Source organism: Carlito syrichta, unplaced genomic scaffold (genome assembly GCF_000164805.1).
Source record: "Carlito syrichta isolate Samal-C Ts95f unplaced genomic scaffold, Tarsius_syrichta-2.0.1 Scaffold309294, whole genome shotgun sequence".
Classification (NCBI taxonomy): domain Eukaryota; kingdom Metazoa; phylum Chordata; class Mammalia; order Primates; family Tarsiidae; genus Carlito; species Carlito syrichta.
The window spans coordinates 468,393-489,435 of record NW_007253390.1 but is presented as its reverse complement, the minus strand read 5'-3'; the positions used below and the strand labels follow the sequence as shown (position 1 = coordinate 489,435).

At 40.4% G+C, this 21,043-nt stretch overlaps 1 protein-coding gene across 3 annotated transcripts in view; it reads right to left on the bottom strand.

Moving 5' to 3' along the window:
* CAMSAP2 (calmodulin regulated spectrin associated protein family member 2) overlaps nt 1–21,043 on the bottom strand; it is a 122,514-nt gene extending 101,471 nt beyond the window's left edge. For 2 of the 3 annotated variants that reach the window (XM_008067109.1, XM_021717122.1), the window contains exon 1: nt 20,841–21,043. In XM_008067109.1, the coding sequence (XP_008065300.1) occupies nt 20,841–20,979 (139 nt within the window). In that variant the 5' untranslated portion in view covers nt 20,980–21,043. The remainder of the gene's footprint in view (nt 1–20,840) is intronic. The other variant, XM_021717123.1, reaches the window with a different exon arrangement.

The following is a 21,043-nucleotide window of genomic DNA, read 5'->3' as shown; positions in this document are numbered from 1 at the left end:
ATTTTTTTATTTATTGTAGAGATGAGGTCTCGCTGCCCAGGCGGGTCTCGAACCCGCGGGCTCAGGCAATCCACTCACCTCAGCCTCCAAAAGGTGCGGGATTACAGGCTGAGCCACCGAGCCTGGCTAAGAACTTGTCTCTACAAAAAAATCAAAATATGAGCCGGGCATGGTGGTGCACACCTGTAGACCCAGCTACATGGGAGGCTGAGGCACTGCTTGAGGCTAGAAGGTTGAGGCTATCGTGATCCGTGATAGTGTCACTCTATTCCAGCCTGGGAGACAGAGTGAGACTACAAATAAAAAAACAAACAAACAAGTCTTCAAGAACTAAATCTGTTTAAGAGAAGACTTCAAAAATATCTACCATTTTACTATGATATGAAGACTATTATTTTTAAAAAACAATTTGGAATTATATCACTTTTTTAAAAAAATGAACTGAAACAGCATATTATAAAACAGGCAGAATCAAACATAAGAAGTTGCACAGTCTCTCTCATCTCCAGAATACAAAAGTAAGAAATTAATACTTGTAGAATGGTTGAGTGAAATACCACTGCTAGAATTGCAAAGGATAAGAGACAAATTTTTCTTGTGCATCAGGACTTCAGCAAAACTTACCTTAAGTTTTGAAATTAACATTCACCTGAAATGCTTAAGGTACAGGTAGGAGTAGACAGTATTGCTCAAGGCAATTTTCTATATGACTGGGTTAGCTACCAGTTACAGCCATATTCCAGCAAGTGACACACATTTCTTTAAAACAGTAAAGGGATGGGAGTGTACTTTAGAGATATCATCCTAAATCATGGGAATACTGCCTTATTTTCCAAATCTAAAAAATAGCTTCTGAAACAAATATAAATATAGAAACTGTGAGTTTCAAAAAACTCCTATTGAAAGTAAGCCACAGACTTAGACCTTCAAATTAACCAAAAGACATAAAAATGATCAATAACATGAAAAAAATCCATAGTACCAGTAATTAAAGAAAGCTACAATGAAACCTACATGCCTACCAAAATGACAAAACAAACAAACAAATCCACTGTTAATGAGGATGTCCTGAAATGAATACCCTCACAGGGCAAGGATCATGTCTCTCTTACTTACCATGATATGAATCCCTAGCACCTAACTAGTAGCTGACACATGGTAAGCACTGGTATATGGTAAGCAAGTAGATGCTAAATGAAGGAATTTTTTTTTTTTTGAATTCTAGTCATCAGTCTTTTCCTGAAGGGTACACCAGATTTCAAATTTCCCTTCAAGTAGCTCCCTTATTCTGTGCTGGGAATCAATATTTACTTCTTGTACCTGCTGTGAAAAACAACAGTTTGCTTCTAGGCCACTCTTAATTTCTGTGATAACAATCCGTCTAAAAACCAAACCTTTGGGGACAGGTGTGGTGGCTCATGCCTGTAATCCCAGCACTTTGCGAGGCTGAGAAGGAAGGATCACGTTAGCCCAGGAGTTCGAGACCAACCTGGGCAACATAGCAAGACCTTGTCTCTACAAAAAAATTAAAAAATTAGCCAGGTGTGATGGCCCGCACCTGTAGTCCCAGTTACTCAGGAGGCTGATGCAGAAGGATCACTTCAGCCCAGGAGCTGGAGGCTATAGTAAGTCATGACTGTGCCACTGCACTCTAGTCAGGATGACAGAGTGAGACTCAGTCTAAAAAAAAAAAAAGCAACAATAAAAAACTCATAAACCTTTATTCAGTTAACCTACATTTACTACAAACATTCACTCCAAAATCTGGGGAAAATTTGGGCTTTGGGACAGTAAGGGCTTTGGATTAAAAAAGACTTGGTCAAGTCTAATTTTTTTTTTTTTAATTGGAGTCTCACTCAGTCGCCCAGACTGGAGTGCAGTGGCTGCTCCCCGCCACCGCAGCCTCGACCTGCTGGGCTCTGGCGATCCTTCCTCCTCAGCCTTCCGAGCAGCCAGAACTACAGGCGCGTGCTACCACACCCGGCTGATTTTTTATTTTTATTGTAGATCTGAGGTCTTGCCAAGTTGCCCAGGCAGGTCTTGAACCCGCGGGCTCAGGCAATTCACTCACCTCAGTCTCCCAAGGTGCGGGATTACAAGCTTGAGCCACCGAGCCTGGCGGTCAAGTCTAATTTTTACCACTTATTTGATATGAGATCTTGAGTGCAGTCATTAACTTCTTTTGAGTTCTAGTTTCTCCATATTCCACTAGCTTCCCCTACCTCCTGTTGGGCCACGATGTTCCACATACCCAAGTCTTGCTTTTGCTAGAACATGCCATATTCAGACCTTTTGGCCTGTGCACTGTTTCTCTGCCTCTAATGTTTTTCCCCCTAACCAAATGGTTAGCTCTTTCCACTCAGATCTGTTAAATGTAACCACCTCAGATACACCTTTCCTAACCACTCAATCATTCTATTTTAATTCTCTAGATAACAGTTCTTACTATCCCATAATATTGTTTATTTCTGCCTCTTAAGTTACCTCTTAAGTTAAGGAGAGCAAGAAACTTATCTGAACTGTGCCTGAAACACAGCAGTCACTCAAATATATCCTAAAAGAGTATAAAATACCTACACCAGGCAGGGCACAATGGCTCACACCTATAAACCCATCACTTAAGGAGGCCAAGGCTTGAGCCCAGGAGTTTGAGATACGCCTAGGCAACATAAAGAGAAATGGTCTCTACAAAGAAATAAAAATAAATTAGCCTGGTCAGGCTCAGTGGTTCAGCCTATAATCCGAGCACTTTGGGAGGTCAAGAGAGGACTGCCTGACCCTGCAGGTTTGAGACCAGCCCAGGCAGCTTGGCAAGACCTCATCTCTACAACAAATCAAAAATTAGCAGAGCATGGTAGCGCACACCTGTAGTTCCAGCTCCTAGGAAGGCTGAGACGGAAGGATTACCAGAGCCCAGCAGGTCAACGCTGGGTGGCCGTGAAATGTGTCACTACACTCCAGCCTGGGCAACAGAGTCAGATGTCAACTCAAAAATAAATAAATTAATTAAGTAATTAAATAAGCTGGGAGTGATGGCACACGCCTACAGTCCCAGCTACTCAGTACACTGAGGAGAAAGGATCATCTGAGCCCAGGAGGTCGAGGCTGCAGTAAGCCATTATCATGCCACTGCACGCTAGTCTGGGCAAGAGAGCCCAACTCAACAAAATAAAATACCCACACATAGAGCCCTGCCTTCATAGAAGTTACCAATTAAAAGTTAGCCCCCTCCTTCCCTCCACATTACCAAACAATGTGTTGAGTGCTGTACAGCATTCCTGAGCTTAAAATGATTTGTGCTGAGTGTGGTAGGGCTCATGCCTATAATCCCAGCATTTTGGGAGGCCAAAGTGGACAGACGGCTGAGCCCAGAAGTTCAAGACTAGCCTGGGCAACATATCAAAATCTCATCTCTACATTAAAAAAAATAAAAATAAAAAAATTAGCCAGGCATGGTGGCGCATGCCTGTAGTCCCAGCTATTTGGGACGCTAAGGTGGAAGGATCACCTGAATTCAGGAGGTCAAGGCTGCTGTGAGCCATGATTGTCATGATCGTGCCATGTACTTCAGGGTAAGACCCTGACTCAAAAAAAAATTATCATCTCTACTCCCCCTAATACCCTATGAGGCTGAAGCACCTCTTCTGAGCTCCAGATCTGAAGCCACCAGCCTACTCAAATCTTCACTTGGATGTCACAAAGGAACCTCAAACTCAAAAAGGGAGCCAAGTTTCTCAGAGACCAGGGGAATTACAATTATGAAAAAAGGAAAGAGTAGAATGAGCTCTGTGGTACTGGCTGAAATGGGAAGTGTCCATATGAATACATGGTGTTTAAGATATATATGTATATCTCTATTATATGTGGCTAGAGAGATAGATACAGTTATATACTATGTAAATATGTATATGTTTGCTAGCTAAATGACATTCCATTACCAATAAGCCTGGCATCTATATCTTGGTTTCAAATATCATTCCTACTAAAAGTAACAGGGCTCCTTGAAGAAACAGCTGTTTCCAGGGCTGGAGCAGGGAAAGTACAAGACGAGTTTACAACATCTTTATGTAGCCTTGTATGTACCACAAAGTAAGAAAATGCTAACAAATAATGAAGCCATGTCAAAAAAACACAGGCTGTGCCTTTACTCAGGAGACATAGGCAGGAAGATCCTGAGCTCAAGACTTCGTAGCTGCAGTGAGCTTTGATCTTGCCACAGCACTCCTGGCTGGGTAACAGAGCAAGCGTCTCTTTAAAAAAAATTAAAAATATGATTTGCCAGGCACAGTGGCTCATGCCTGTAATTCCAACTCTTTGAGAGGCAGAGGCAAGAGGACTGTCTGAGCCCACAGGTTCAAGACTAGCCTGGGCAACTTGGCAAGACTTCATCTCTACAATAAACTAAAAAATTAGTTGGGCATGGAGGCATATGCCTGTAGTTCCAGCTACTCGGAATGCTGAGGTAGAAGGATCGCCTGAGCCCAACAGGTCGAGGCTGCAGTGGCCATGCCTGGGTGACAGAGTGAGACTACAACACAAAAAAAATAAAAAATAAAATAAAATAAATAAATAAATAAATAAACACACACACACACACACACACACACATACACACATATATATAATAAAATTTAAGAAAAGGACACAGAATCCAGATGGGGATCCCACTGGCCAAAACTGGAACAATGTTTGCATGAAAATAAATAGTAACAATAAAGGATTATATCCCACTGAATGAAACACCAATCAGTGAGTTCAACCTGGTATACATAAGTAAATAAATAAATAAGAAAGGTAGTTCTTGTAATAGAATACCAACTGATCAATGGAAAAAATGATAGCAATAATAAATAGTCATAACTGATTCAGGCAAGAATCATTATCGGATGCTAAAATGGTGGGTAACAGTTTAATGACCAGGACATTTTGAATTATCTCCCCATAAATTACTTATTAATTAAAAATGGAAAAACAGTAATAGTGGAAAAAAATGGCAGACACCACTTTGACCAGGTGATGAAAGTATCACCCATGCTGAAACAAACATTGGGCCCCTTCTGATATGATTTACAGATAATGCAACATTTCTTTTGCAGTAATCCTGCCAGGCTTACATAATTTGAATCTCATCATGAAAAACATGAGACAAATACAAACTGAGAGACATCCTATGAAATAACTGGCCTGCTGTTTTTATGTGTGACCAGTAGAGTTACAAATAGTATGGAAAAGGGCAGCCGGGCTCGGTGGCTCAGCCTGTAATCCCGCGCCTTTGGGAGGCTGAGGTGAGTGGATTGCCTGAGCCCGTGGGTTTGAGACCCTGGGCAGGCAAGACCTCATCTCTACAATAAATCAAAAAAATTAGCCGGGTGTGATAGCGCGCGCCTGTAGTTCCTGCTACTTGGAAGGCTGAGGCGGAAGGATCGCCGGAGCCCAGCAGGTCGAGGCTGCGTGGCTGGGAGTGACCACTGCACTCCAGTCTGGGCGACAGAGTGAGACTCCAACTCAGAAAAAAAGAAAAGGGAAAGACTGCATTTTAATAAAGGAAAAATCCACATTGAAGGCTCAGGCAGTATGGGGATACCTGGAAGGAAGATTTCCCACTTCTTCCCACCTGAACCCCCCACAACCTTCCTGTTAGCATATTCCATAAGGGAAAAGGTCAAATTATTCTGATCTTGGAAGAAATGGGGGGATAAGGAGACTTCCATCTATTTGACTGTCTTTCCTCTAGGACTGCCTGGCTGCCAAGTGGTTTGTCTCTGGGTAACTCTTAGGCACCCCTTGCTCAAGTCCCCTGTGGAATGCAGGGATAGTGCTGTGCAGAGGGGTAACAGGGAACATCTGCTGGCAGTAGCAATAACAAGAGGGGTGCAGGAGAAGCAAATGGAAAAGAAGAAAAAAAAGAAGTAGGAAAGGGGAAAAAAGCCAAAAACAACAGGTCAGCAGGCAAAGGGCAGGGGTTTTAAGTGTTTGGGAGATAGTCTCCAGTTCCTGGATCTCCATCAACTCTTGCCTAGGACAGGTCTCTGTGCACTTTTTCTTCCTACCATCTAATGATTCCTATTGTGACACTACCAGTACCCATGTCAGGATCTCATCATTATGCCAGTCATTTAGACCACAGGTGGAGAGGGCCCAGATAAATGAGAGCCCAGCACTCTAGAGGAAGTGGTCCACCCAGCCCCTGCAGAGAACTGGCTGCTTGTACCAGGCACACAGGGCAATGAAGGTTTGGCAAGAGCTAAGACAGCGCCTAGGGAAGGGGCTTAATATTCACCTCAGCACAAGGCTCAGGATGCTCAATCTTCAAAAGTGTTAATGTCATGAAAGACAAAGATAGACTGAAAAACGATTCCAGGTTAAAGGAGATTAAAAGAGACATGACAACTAAATGCAATACATGATCCTAGACTGAATTCGTGAATGGGAAATAAAATCGCAATAATGAACATTAAAACAATTGGCAATTTAAATATGGGCTACGAATTCAATAATAGTATCACATCAAGGTTAAACTTCCTGATTTTTAACTGAGATTATATAAGAGAACTAACATTCATTTCAGGAGATACATTTTAGGAGAAGGAGTATGGGGGTATGTCTCTAATGCAGTCTCAAATGCTTCAGAAAGTGTTATATTTATTTATTTACATGTTTTATATATACACATGTATATAAAATGTATACATGTATTTATGTGGGAGATAGAGAAAAAGAGAGAAAATGATAAAACAAATGAGACAATGTTAACAATTGGTAAATCTAGGTAAAGGGCATTTGAAAGTTCTTTATCGTATTCTTGTGTGTTATAAAACCTCTAAATGCCCCAAACCAGTATTTTCTCCTAAACCTGATGATCTTCCAGTCTTCCTTACATCAATGAACTCGATGAACTGTACCATTATCCATCTAGTTGCACAGGCCTACGAGTCGTTACTAACGTCTCCTTCTTCAACTCCCAAATAAAATCTATCACAGAATCCAATGCAAAGCCTTTTCTTTTTCACAATCTCAAACTGAAATCTCCCTGTTTCAGGCAATCAGCACTTTTCACCTTAGTTACTACATTACTCCTAATTTTGTCTGCACACTTTTGTCCCCACTCAAAACCATTCTCTGCAGTAGTCAGAATTTGCTTATTTTTCATATGCACATTTGATCATGTCACATGCACAACCATCACCACCATCATCCCCAACAATTTTCAACGACTTCTCACTTCTCAAAGGATTAAAATCCCTCCTCTGGCTTAACAAGAAAGGAATGATCCTATCCCTGCCAGTCATTCAGTTCCTGGAAACCATGCTATCTTCTACTACAAAGCCCTTGTATTATTCTGTTCACATGTTTTGGAATGCTCTTTCTATTCTCTTTAAACTGAAAGATTCGGGGGTCCATGATCCATTCAGTTTCATCCAATTATCCAATAAAGAGGAAAAAGCATTTAATCTGCCTTCTTTGTATCTCAATGTAATAAAATTTTACTTTTAGGACAATTGAATTTTGTTACAAAAGATGAATATGTTTGTAGTTTGTAAAACATAGGTGAAATGTTTTAAGATATGAGTATAGAAAAGGAGCTAGTTTTAAAAGTTCAGAACCGATACAATGGTAAAGGTAAGCAGTGGCGCACACACACACACGTATATTAAACATAGAAAGGGGTAGAAAAAACAAGATACATGATATTTATGAGGTGTCTAGGTTATAAACAATTGATACACTAAATATACAAAGTATTAAATATTAATGATATAGTAGATATATATGAGACTAAACAAACAAGAGTCAATGAACACTTAATATTCATGAGCCCTTAATTCTGCCACACATTGATGATGTTCTTTCTGGCCTATGTGTCCTCTGCCCAAGAAAAAAAAATCCCACAGTTATTCATCAGGCTTACAGCAAGCTCCAGTTATGGCAGGTATGCTTATTCCCTGTATATGTCTGATAGAGCAAGTATGTGGCATTGGTCTGTGTGGGACCTCCTTGTTCAAACCTCAGCTCTGGTCCTGGTGATCACACTGTCAGCAAGGAAGGCAAATGTGACTGAAAGAGATGCTAATGTGAATACCGTATATACAAGATTCAGGGAGTGTGGTCCTTCCTCCCTGCTTGTACCCAATCCTAAGTGTTTTAACTCATCCTATCTCTTCCTCTTGCTTCTCACTGTAAGTTAATTTAACAAGTCACAGATCTGAGCATTTTAAGGTGTTCTGTGAGCCTTCAGTCCTATGTGCTCTGGGGTAGTCTGCTTTATATGTACTTAGAGGCTACCAGTGCATCAAGGTAACTTCCCACACAGCACTCAGGGTAACCAAATAAGAAAGGGAAGTTTCTTTTTAAAGTAGTATTCCAGCTAATACATGAAGACATCATATAGAGATAACTAACATTAAATGCCTCCTGGTAGAAGTATACACCACCTGTAAAAAATGCAAAACAACAACAACAACAACAACAACAAAACCTGAATGCAATCAGTCTTCTAGATCTATCAATTTATAAGAAATGCAGAGGACAAAAAGAAATCTATTAATGCCATGAAGATGCAAACTATGAGAAACTTCATAGGACAAATATTCTGATTTCTCCAACAAATAAACTGCAAGGAAAATAAAATTAGATGAAGGGGAAGCCTATACATTAAAAAAAACAACTTAAGGAGACATCAACTAGTTGCAAAATATGGTCTTTATTTGGACAGTGACTGGAACAAATAAAACTGTTAAACGATAAAAACAAAAATACTGCTGGGCTCGGTGGCTCAGCCTGTAATCCCTGCTTTGGGAGGCTGAGGTGAGTGGATTGCCTAAGCCTGCGGGTTCGAGACCCACCCGGGGAACTTGGCGAGACCTCATCTCTACAATAAATCAAAAAATTAGCCAGGCATGGTAGCGCGTGCCTGTAGTTCCGGCTACTTGGAAGGCTGAGGCGGAAGGATCGCCGGAGCCCAGCAGGTCGAGGCTGCGGTGGCCAGGAGTGTGCCACTGCACTGCAGCCTGGGCGACAGAGTGGGACTCCAACTCACAAAAAACCAAACAACAAAAAAACTTATGAGATGATCAGAAATGTTAATACTAAACCGGGCTCGGTGGCTCAGCCTATAATCCTGCGCCTTTGGGAGGCTGAGGTGAATGGATTGCCTGAGCCCGCGGGTTCAAGACCTGCCTGGGCAGCGAGACCTCATCTCTACAATAAATCAAAAAAATCAGCCGGGCGTGGTAGCGCATTCCTGTAATTCCGGCTACTTGGAAGGCTGAGGCGGAAGGATCGCCGGAGCCCAGCAGGTCGAGGCTGCGGTGGCCGGGAGCGGCCACTGCACTCCAGTCTGGGCGACAGAGTGGGACTCCAACTCACAAAAAACCAAACAACAAAAAAACTTATGAGATGATCAGAAATGTTAATACTAAACCGGGCTCGGTGGCTCAGCCTATAATCCTGCGCCTTTGGGAGGCTGAGGTGAATGGATTGCCTGAGCCCGCGGGTTCAAGACCTGCCTGGGCAGCGAGACCTCATCTCTACAATAAATCAAAAAAATCAGCCGGGCGTGGTAGCGCATTCCTGTAATTCCGGCTACTTGGAAGGCTGAGGCGGAAGGATCGCCGGAGCCCAGCAGGTCGAGGCTGCGGTGGCCGGGAGCGGCCACTGCACTCCAGTCTGGGCGACAGAGTGGGACTCCAACTCACAAAAAACCAAACAACAAAAAAACTTATGAGATGATCAGAAATGTTAATACTAAACCGGGCTCGGTGGCTCAGCCTATAATCCTGCGCCTTTGGGAGGCTGAGGTGAATGGATTGCCTGAGCCCGCGGGTTCAAGACCTGCCTGGGCAGCGAGACCTCATCTCTACAATAAATCAAAAAAATCAGCCGGGCGTGGTAGCGCATTCCTGTAATTCCGGCTACTTGGAAGGCTGAGGCGGAAGGATCGCCGGAGCCCAGCAGGTCGAGGCTGCGGTGGCCGGGAGCGGCCACTGCACTCCAGTCTGGGCGACAGAGTGGGACTCCAACTCACAAAAAACCAAACAACAAAAAAACTTATGAGATGATCAGAAATGTTAATACTAAACCGGGCTCGGTGGCTCAGCCTATAATCCTGCGCCTTTGGGAGGCTGAGGTGAATGGATTGCCTGAGCCCGCGGGTTCAAGACCTGCCTGGGCAGCGAGACCTCATCTCTACAATAAATCAAAAAAATCAGCCGGGCGTGGTAGCGCATTCCTGTAATTCCGGCTACTTGGAAGGCTGAGGCGGAAGGATCGCCGGAGCCCAGCAGGTCGAGGCTGCGGTGGCCGGGAGCGGCCACTGCACTCCAGTCTGGGCGACAGAGTGAGACTCCAACTCAAAAAAAAAAAAAAAGAAATGTTAATACTGATGATATGCAGTGGTGTGATGGTGACAGTACTGTGATGGTAGAGCCATGGTTACATTTACAAAAGAAGTCATTGACTTTTGGAAATACATATATATCATTTATAGATAGAATGATAGGATGTCAAGAATTTGCTTCAAATTACTGTCAGGGGAAGAGATGTATCAAGACTGGTCATGAGTCGATGACTGTGGAGGTTGGATTATTGTTGTGGGCCAGGCGTAGTGGCTCACACCCATAATCCCAGCACTTTGGGAGGCTGAGATGAGAGAACTGCCTGAGCCCACAGGTTCAAGACCAGCCTGGGCAACTTGGTGAGATCTCATCTCTACAATAAATCAAAAATTTGCTGGGCATGGTGGTGCATGCCTATAGTCCCAGCTACTTGGAAGGCTGAGGTGGAAGGATCGCCTGAGCCCAGCAGGTCGAGACTGGTGGTCATGAGCATGCCACTGCACTCCAGCCTGGGCAATAGAGTAAGACTCTAACACAAAAAAAAAAGAAAGAAAGAAAAGAAATTTATTGTTGTATATATTTGATACTTTTCTATAGTCAAATGGTTTTGTTTGTATAAAGAGAAAGAAAAATGAGAAGCATGCATAACTTTCATTTAATGACTAGGAAAGAGCTCTGAATAGTGTGGTACATGGATGTGAGACCTGGAGCTACTACAACCATTTTCTTCGGTGAGAGAAGACAGCCCAGGAATGAAATCCACACATCAACAAGGGTACAGCTAAAGGAATCACAAAGAAATGAAGCCAAAGCCCTGATCAAATCAAACCCAAGGCCCATCCTACTTCAAGACTTTTTCAGAACCAATAAATCCTCTTTACTCTCAGCCAATTTGAGTTGGATTTTCTGTTACTTACAAGTGAAGATAGCATAACTGATATAATCTCCTATTCATTTTCAATCTGGCCATGCTTCTGTCTCCACATTCCCCTCAAAATGTTCTCAGCTAAGTCATCAATAACTTCCTTGTTGCTAAATCCAATGGATCTTTTTGAGATCTCATTTACTCTTTCTCAGTTGTCTCTTATACTCCCTCATCCTCAATGTTCTCTTCCCTGGGTTTCTGAGACTACACATTCCTCTGGTTTTCTTTCTGTCTAGTTACCCCATGCCTGGCTCCTTTGCTGGCTCTCCCATCCTGGTCCTCTTCTCTCTCCACATACTCCATCAAAATAACTAGCAGTCAGTCACCTACTTTCTTGATTTTAATTACCACCTAAATCTCTCATCCCTGAGGTCTTCCAAACTCCACACATGAATTTCCAAGAGCCTAATACTCACACCACCATTTTAGATGTTCCTCAAAGTCAATACTGTTATTTACCCATCTTTCTCTTACATGTGCACACACACAAATCTGGCCCTCTTTCATTGTGTCCTTTTTCATAAAACAAAATCAATCTTAACACTTCCCAAGATTTCATCTTTCCTTATACATATCCAATCAATCACCAATTCTTATCTTTTACATTCACCCATTTCTTTCCATATCCACTGCTATCCAAATTCGAGATGCCATCCTCTCTCACCTGAATCATAATAACTTCCCAATCGGTTTCCTCCTTCATAACTCTTAGTCCTCTTCCAATTCATTTTCTACTGTTTCCAAGAGATATTTTTTAAATTGTGGTAAAATATACATTACATAAACTTTACTATACTAACCATTTTTAAGAGTACTCCAAGAGATCTTTTGAAAACAGATTTCTGATAATGTTATCTTGCTTAAAACAAACTGAGTTGCTAAGGGTCCAGGTAGAAAGGAGACTTTTCACTAGATCTCCTCTTTTATACCTTTGAGTTTTGAACCTGTGCCAGTTTACCTATTCAGAAAATATTTTTAGCTGTTAAGAAATGTTCAAGAACCTATAACCAAGATCTCTAGCATCTGTATTTTTTAAAGGGATAGTTAAAAAAAATAGGTAATATTTCTGCTGTTTCAAAATCTGCTGCAGTACAAAATTCTACAAAATATATAACTTAGAGGACAAGTTCACAGTCATCAGTTCATTTTAACATCATCAAAAAAATAAAAAAAGATGGAGAACAAGAAAGTTATAAAAGAGAATCTTCAGGGTAATAATAGAATGCTACCAGAAAAAAAAGAAGCTATCTACTTTAAAACTTTCCTTTGAAGACAAATATCTTGTAAAATATTTCAAATGTCCTTTATTCTAAGAGTCTAAAGAAAAAATCTGCATGCAATTCCCATTTTAGAGACAGAAAGTGGTGTGAAGGAGGAGCTGAAAATACAGGTACAAAGTAGCTTCAAAATAACTTATTAAGATCATACACAGGCTGGACTTGGTGGCTCAGCCTGTAATCCCAGCACTTTGGGAGGCTGAGGCAAGTGGATTGCCTGAACCCGTGGGTTTAAGACCAACCCGGGCAACTTGGCAAGACCTCATCTCTACAATAAATCAAAAATTAGCCAGGCAGGGTAGTGCACACCTGTAGTTCCGGCTCCTTGGAATGCTGAGGTGGAAGAATTGCCGGAGCCCAGCAGGTTGGCACTGAGGTGACTGTGAGTGTGTCACTGCACTCCAGCCTGGGCGACAGAGTGATATTCCAACTCAAAAAAAAAAAGATCATACACATACAGCTCAGGAAACTATGGGTGTGGAATATAAAATGGAGAGATGAACACTTATTTCAGTTAACATTTCCATTTCCTTATCTCAAGAAAACGGTATACAAGTACTTCATCAACAGTACTACCTGTAATACTGGAGAGTGCAACTATGAGGGTTATAGAGGGAGTTCAGTCTCCTCTCTATATTGCTGCATTTCCAGCCTCTATTTTACCTTTATATTTTTTATTACAAACCTTTCCTAGTTTGTAATAAAAAATACTTTCATAAAAGGAATTCTTTGGAATAATTATATGAACTGCAACTCTATTCCTCAATGGGAAACAAAATATCCAAAGGCAGCCTAGGTGTAAGACTGATAAATCCTTTTTTTGTTTTTGTTTTTTAGAGTTGAAGTCTCCCTCTGCGCCTAGACTGGAGTGCAGTGGCATGCTCACGGCCACCACAGCCTCAACCACCACAGGTCTCAGGCAATCCTTCCACCTCATCCTTACAAGTAGCTGGAATTACAGGTACGCAACACCACGCCTGGCTAATTTTTTTGATTTATTGTAAAGACAAGGTCTCACCAAATTGCCCAGGCTGGTCTCGAACCCCTGGGCTCAGGCAATCCCCGCACCTTTGTCCCCCAAAGTGCTGGGATTATAGGCGTAAACCACCGAGCCTAGCTAAGACTGATAAAGTCTATTACTTTGCAACTATTACATGCTTATTCTAAACAACTCAAAGTGATGTATGAATACTTATTTTCATAACTATTCAGCAAGCAAAAACTGAGAGAAGGAGTATATTAGGAAAATGTTCAAGAAAAGATGGGAGTAACTGGTAGGAAAACTGGAAAGATACTACTGTACAGACCTTTAATCTAAAATATGTTGATGAAGAGCCAATGCGTAAAAAGAAAAGGAAAGGAAAAACCATGTGAGGCACAGGACTTAAAAAGTGCTGAATGTGACAAAGAAAATGATTACTATCTCATCTAAAGCAGCAGGTCTGTCACTATTAATAAATGCATTAATACTTAATTTAAATACCATTATTTATAATTTACCAATAGAAGAGTCCATAAACTAAGTATACATGGAAAACTAGATTCACTAAGGGAAGAGGTAGTGAAGTGGCAGATCAATGCTAAATATAGTTCCTATTTCTGTATTAATGAATCAAATATAAATAGGCTTGTTGAAGAAAAATCAAACATACTTTTGAATTTTGCAAAAAAAAAAAAATTTAAGAGTGACATTTGAAGTTTCCATGCTTTCTCTATGCTTTCACTTCCAGCACTATACTACAAAATTATTAGCTAGGTGTTGTGGCACATGCCTGTAGTCCCTCGTATAGTCCCAGTTACTCGGAAGGCTGAGAAGGGAGGATCACTTGAGCCCAAGAGTTTGAGGCTGGAGTGAGCTATGATCATGACACTGCACTCGAGCCTGGGCAACAAAGCAAGACCCTGCCACTAAAAAAATAAATAAATAAAATAAAATAATAAAATCACATAAAATAAAATTATAATGAACTACAGGAAGGGTGTAACACAGAAGTTAAGAATTAAGTTCTTATTATTATCATAATGGCTTAGACTCTAATTTTGGTTCCACCACTTAGACATTGGATAATCAAGGGTAAGTTAGTTAACTCCTCTAAACCTGTCTCATTTATAAAAAAGGTCAAACTATAACATTTCCTAAATTCTTGTTTTCCATGTGCATATTTGTGAAATCAGGATGTAATTAATTTGTACTCTAGTGTACAAAAAACCTTTTTAAATTGGTAGCATATCTTGCAATACTGATAACAGTGATTCTCAACCTGGTGTCCTTTTGCTCTCCAGGAGACATTTAGAAATATTTGGAGACATTTCTGGTTGTTACAACTGAGGTAAGAGTAGGGGTAGGAAATACTACTGGCATCTAGTGGGTAGAGGCCAAGGATGTTGCTAAAATCCTATGATGCACAGAACAGTCCCCCAAAACAAAGAATTATCTGGCCAATAGTGGTGCAGCTAAGATACCCTACTTTAGACTCTTAGAAGAAGAAAAATAATATCTACTCAAAAGGATCATTTTCAGAATTAAAAGGACGCATATAAAATCCTCACAAGGGTAATCAGCACAAAGTATGTGTCTAATAAATTATTATCGGTAGTTTTCTTTTTTTGTGCAATGTGCTTAGGATAATACTATACCTACTATATAAATATCAAACTCTTTAACCTCACCTTTCATACAATTCTGTCCCTTGCCTTTCACACAATTCTCTCCCACTATTTCATTACATAAACTTCATCCAATCAATCTGGTCTATGTTGTTTCTCTAATACTATCTGAGTTTTACAACTCTATGACTATACACAAATCACTTCTTTCTTCTACATTGCCTGCTTTCCACTCAGCCTTTCTTCAGGGCCTAGTTTAAACATCACCTCTGCTACAGAGGTCTGCCTTCACAAAGCCGAGACTGAAGGTGACCTCTCCCCTACCACCCCACTGCATCCCACCCCCACCGGCCTTCCTCTGAATGTCATTCTTCCAGTTACATGGCTCTTACAAAAGATTTCCTGAACTCCACTGTAGATATACATTTATCATATCTCCCCTACTAAACATATTCTCCTTAAAAAAGTAAAAAGGCACAACTTAAAACCTGTTGGAGCTGACGCTGTTAATCATACCACTCTCCTAGAAGTGGTCTCCTCCTAGGGCCTCAGTAATATCGCACTTTCTTAATTCTCTTTTTCTCTGAATGTTCTATTTCTGCCTCCTTTTCTTCAGTCCGTCCTCACCATCAAAGGATTCAATACACTAGATTCTGTCTTCAATTTCTTCTTTCCCTCTAAAGTCTCATCTACATCCAATTTCAAATACACTGCTACACACAGAAGAATGCCAAACTATTATTTCTAGTCTCAACTTCTCAATCATACTATAGACCTACATTTATAGTTCTCTTAATTCATTGGGTTTTTCAGGCAAGATATTTGGCCAAAACATCAAGTTCAAGGTTTCCAAAAACAAGCTGCCTCCCCATTTCAATTTGCAGTTTTCTCTTTGTCTGTCAATGGCACTGTCATTCATCCTCCCAGTCACTAACTCAAAATCTCAGGTAACCGCTTCCTTCTTAAAAGTGCAGGTGACCTCATCCTCTTACATATTTCCTTTTCATTTAAACTATTCCCCAAGTACTTCAAATTCAGTCATTTAGAAATATTAGGGCAGAGGCAAGAGGATTGCCTGAGCCCTGGGGTTCAAGACCTGCCTAGTCAACTTGGCAAGGCCTCGTTTCTACAATAAATGGTGACGCACGCCTGTGGTTCCAGCTCCCTGGAAGGTCAAGGCGAAAAGATCACCTGAACCCAGCAGGTCGAGGCTGGCAGTGGCCATGAGCATGCCACTGCAATTCAGTCTGGGTGACAAAGAAACTCTGACCCAAAAAAAAAAAAAAAGAAAAGAAAATACTAGGGATTAAACCTCTGCAACATTTTTTCTATCATTTGCCTTCTTTCCATTTCTTTTAACTTCTACCCATAGAGAGCAGTGATTAAGAACATAGACTGAAGTCAAATTCCCTGGGTTCAGATTCCAGCTCCATCAGTTAGTTAACTCTGGATGAGTCCCTATACCCCTGGGCCTCGCTTTCCTCATCAATACAACTGGAGTGATTCATCATTTCTACCTCATAAGGTTGTCATGAGGATTAAAATGAGATAATACATGTAAAGTGCTTGACAGTAAGAGTTCAATAAATATCACCAGCTTTATTATCACTTCCTCTCTTCTTCAAGCCCTCATTATCTCTTGGCCAGACTCCTACAATAATGTCTCAAACTGGTCTCTCTGCTATGATTCTTTCTCACCATAATGCTCCCCACTGCTCTCAACAATCTTCATATAGGACAAGAGTCAGATCTTATGTAGGATTTTAACAGCAAGATCTGTTAAGATATACAAATAAATTTAACAAGGCATATTTATAATGGCAAATATTACTAAATGGCATAAAAAGGGGAATAATAGTTGGTAAGATTGAAATGATAAACTGACACCAGGAACCAGGCCTTGAATTCCACTTTAAGAACTCCAAATTTGACCTGGTTCAGTGGCTCAGTCTGTAATCCCAGCACTTTGGGAGGCTGAGGCGAGTGGATTGCCTGAGCCCGTGGGTTCGACACCAGCCCAGGCAACTTGGTGAGACCACGTCTCTAAAATAAAATAAAAAATATCTGGGCATGGTAGCACATGTCTGTAGTTCTGGCTACTCAGAAGGCTGAGGCAGAAGGATCGCCAGAGTCCAGCAGGTCAATGCTGGGGTGGCCATGAGCATGTGTGCCACTGCACTGCAGCCTGGGCGAAGGAGTGAGACTCCAACTCAAAAAAACAAAAACAAAAACAAAACTCCAAATTCAAGAATTTAGTAAGGAAATGTCACAAGAGATTTTGCACTGCTATTTCCCCAAAGGATTTAAGGGAACAGAACATTTAAATCAAACTCAATAATATATCATTGCTTAAATGGGTTAAGCTATTCAAATATAGTTTAACTTCCTTCTTTTTTGCAATTTAGATTATCTGTTTATTGTTTAAAATTCAAGCCAGCTCGGTGGCTCAGCCTGTAATCCCGCGCTTTGGGAGGCTGAGGTGAGTGGATTGCCTGAGCCCGCAGGTTGGAGACCCACCTCGGCAAGACCTCATCTCTACAATAGATAAAAAAAATTAGCTGGGCCTGGTAGCGCACGCCTGTAGTTCCAGCTACTTGGAAGGCTGAGGAGGAAGGATCGCCGGAGCCCAGCAGGTCGAGGCTGTGGTGGTTGGCAGTATGCCACTGCACTCCAGTCTGGGCGACAGAGTGAGACTCCAACTCAAAAAATAAATAAATAAAATAAAATAAAATTCATCTACACAAATTTATTCTTCATTTGATCAAAGCTGCATCTGCATTCTTCCATAAAATAGACTATTAAAATTTTAGTTAGCAGTAGTGTTTTCAGCTAAAGAGAAGAAAACGATTCAAAGTTCATCACCTAAGATATCAAAGTAAATACGCCATACCTGCTCTCTAGGTATTACAGTATCAGTGCTTACTTTTACAGTTCAATTACTTCTATACCCACAACTTATTTCTAGCTATCATTTTAAATGACTTCTCCAATACATGGTTTAAAAATAGACTACTTTTTTAATGTCAAAAGTTAGAACGTTTCTGACAGAAAAACGCTAAATCAGTGCCTGAAGATCCTGTATGTCATTGTTTAAAAAAAGTGATTTTAGCAAATCATACTTGAAAGTTGAGCTAATTTTTTGAATACTGAATTCAATTAAGTAATACCTTTGAAACATGCTGTCTATTAACCTTTTGTGCATGACAGTATCTACAACAAAATAAAGAATACATCAAAAAATTAACATCTTATTTCTATTTATTCCACATAAATTTATGTTTTGAAAGACTGTTAATAAATAAAAAACAAAATGTACAAATATAACATTCTTTAATAAACTACTGATGTCTTATTACTAAGTATCTCTCTTAAGGTCTTCTAAATTTGTGTTTCATTCCATTTTGAATATGGTCTTTTTATCTATTCCAATTGCTGGAAAGGCAAATGTAATGGAGTCCCAACAATATTCACCTAAACCACCTGAAAGTGTGTTAAGATCTTGCTTAATGAAAAAAAAAATTAAACTTCAACACTTACTGTGTGCACATTTTTTCACATATTCAGATAAAAGGATTACTCTGCAGAATGGTGTAGAGTAATAAGCAAAGACTCAGAGTCAAACATGCAGAATACACCACTTGCCAGATGTTTAATCTTGTGCAAATTAATCTCTCTCAGCCTGTTGCCTCATCTGCAAAACAAGCAGTGTCTATAGGATTGCTGCAGGAATAAATAATGGATTTAAAGTGTTCAAGACTCATCTCTGCCCCTTACTAACAGTGTGATAGTAGGAAAGCTACTTAGTCTCTCTATGCACTGGCTTCCCACATTTTTAAAAATGAGAAACACCCTACCTACATCACAGAATTGTTGTGAATCCTTAATGAACAATTTAAGGCAATCTAGCAGAGTGCCTGTCAGACATCAGAGGCCACTGATACTAGCTAGATTCCTTTCTTCTTCAAATGTGTTCATCAAGTGGTCCAAAATCCAGTAACCTGCCTGACACATATTCAAAAAGTAGGCCATTTTCTGGTTGGAAGCCTTTGTGCATGCACAGCAATATTCTGACGTCTGTACTATAAGTATCCTCTCAGTTTAGGTGGAAAGAAAATATTTATCTTACTCCCTCTGCCTTCCCTTTTGTACACATTACTTTTCCACATAGGTTACTATATAAATTTCCCTCTTTCAGTGTGTTGTAAATACTTAAATAGCCATTATTTACCCTCTAAATAGATGTTAGCTTCAGTATGCTTCTTAAGCTAAAACCAAAATACATCTATTATTCTACTACTTATATCAAGTAGTGCCAGAATTTTTTTTTAAAGCAGTAATACTTTGTGCTTCTTCCTATGGGTTATGCTAGAATCTGGTTTCAAAGAAATGTTTAAAATTTAAATGATTTGAAAGAATGTATTATGTTTATTTCTGATGTCAGTTCAGTATTAGAGCATGAGAATTCAAATAAAATTAAGGCTGTCACAAACATAATCACATCAATGTGAAATTTTCCCAAACACTAATTCAAATACTTTCCCAACCACTGAGACTCATCTGCTATTTAACTAAAATGTGCAAGTCCTGAAAATACTCGGGTGCGTATAAGTTTAAGCACATATTCAGACCTAAAATTGGAAATCAGTCATCCTCCAAAAAAACCTGTATTTAGCATCTAGAGAAGTTTATAAATACTAAAGACCTTTTCAACAAACATTTTATGTATTAAAATTCATTAACTAGGGAACAGAAATCTTGCAAAATTACTCAAAAGTTATCAGACTAAATTACAGGAGCATCTCCCCATGAAAATAGCTAATTTGTTTAGAATTCCACAACATGGGCTCCTAAAGCAACAGCTAACAACAGGAGGTCCTTTTCCTGTTATTTTGCAAAGACTGGGTTAGGAGGGAGTGTTTAACTGCTGCTGTACTATACAATTTCTGTGTCAACAGCACATGCCCTCAAAAAACTCTATCAAAAAAAAAAATTCCCAAAGTAGGGAGTTTTTGTTTCTCTTAATTTATGAAGCCAAAATACATTTGGAAAAAGGACTATGCCTCACTGATGTATGAAATGAAAACAGCACCCTACAGCCTGCAAACTAAACACTAGTTTTAAGTAAATGATTTAATAAAAACCTGAAATGTGTATGGAGGGCTGATAAGACTTAAAGAATTACCACAAAAATTAACAATGCACTCGACACAGGCCACCTTACATCCTACAGAGCCTGAAAAGCAGCCATCATTACAAATGTCAAAATCAATACACTACTATACACCATCTACCTTCTTCCAATAATAAAGAAAACAACTCAGATTTCTTTGTGGTGCAATCACAATTATGACTGAGGGGGAAATATATGCAGTACAATGAGGAAAACACCAAAAACTAAAACCACTCTATGTAAAGACAGGATAATACCGCTTACGGGGGGACGGGAGGGGGGGCGACCTTTTTGCTATTCAGTAAAAGGAATCTGGCCAAATCTCACCTGACTATTCATGAGCCCTTCACTGAAGACCAAACCCGCTTTCTTTATTTCTCCTTTCTTTTTCCTATTTCTAGTCTCCCGTCATCTCCCTGAACCTGTACAATAAAACAGGAATGGAGAGGGGTTCCAGAATCGAGAACAAAAACCGGGATGTGGACACCACCAGGAGGAAGAGGGGAGTCAGGGAAGGCACCACTAACCTGTCCCAAAGGCTTTGGCCACCAGCCAGGCCAGATTGCAGGCGATTTTGGCCCTGGAGAAATCATAGTGGTCGAAAGGCTTGATGGCTGGAACAATGAACGTCTTTCTCATCTCCCTGGGGTCTGCAGCATCCCCCATCTTTCACGGCGGCTCCTCGGGATGTCCCGGCTCTAACCTTCACATGGTGTGGCCTCGCCGCCGC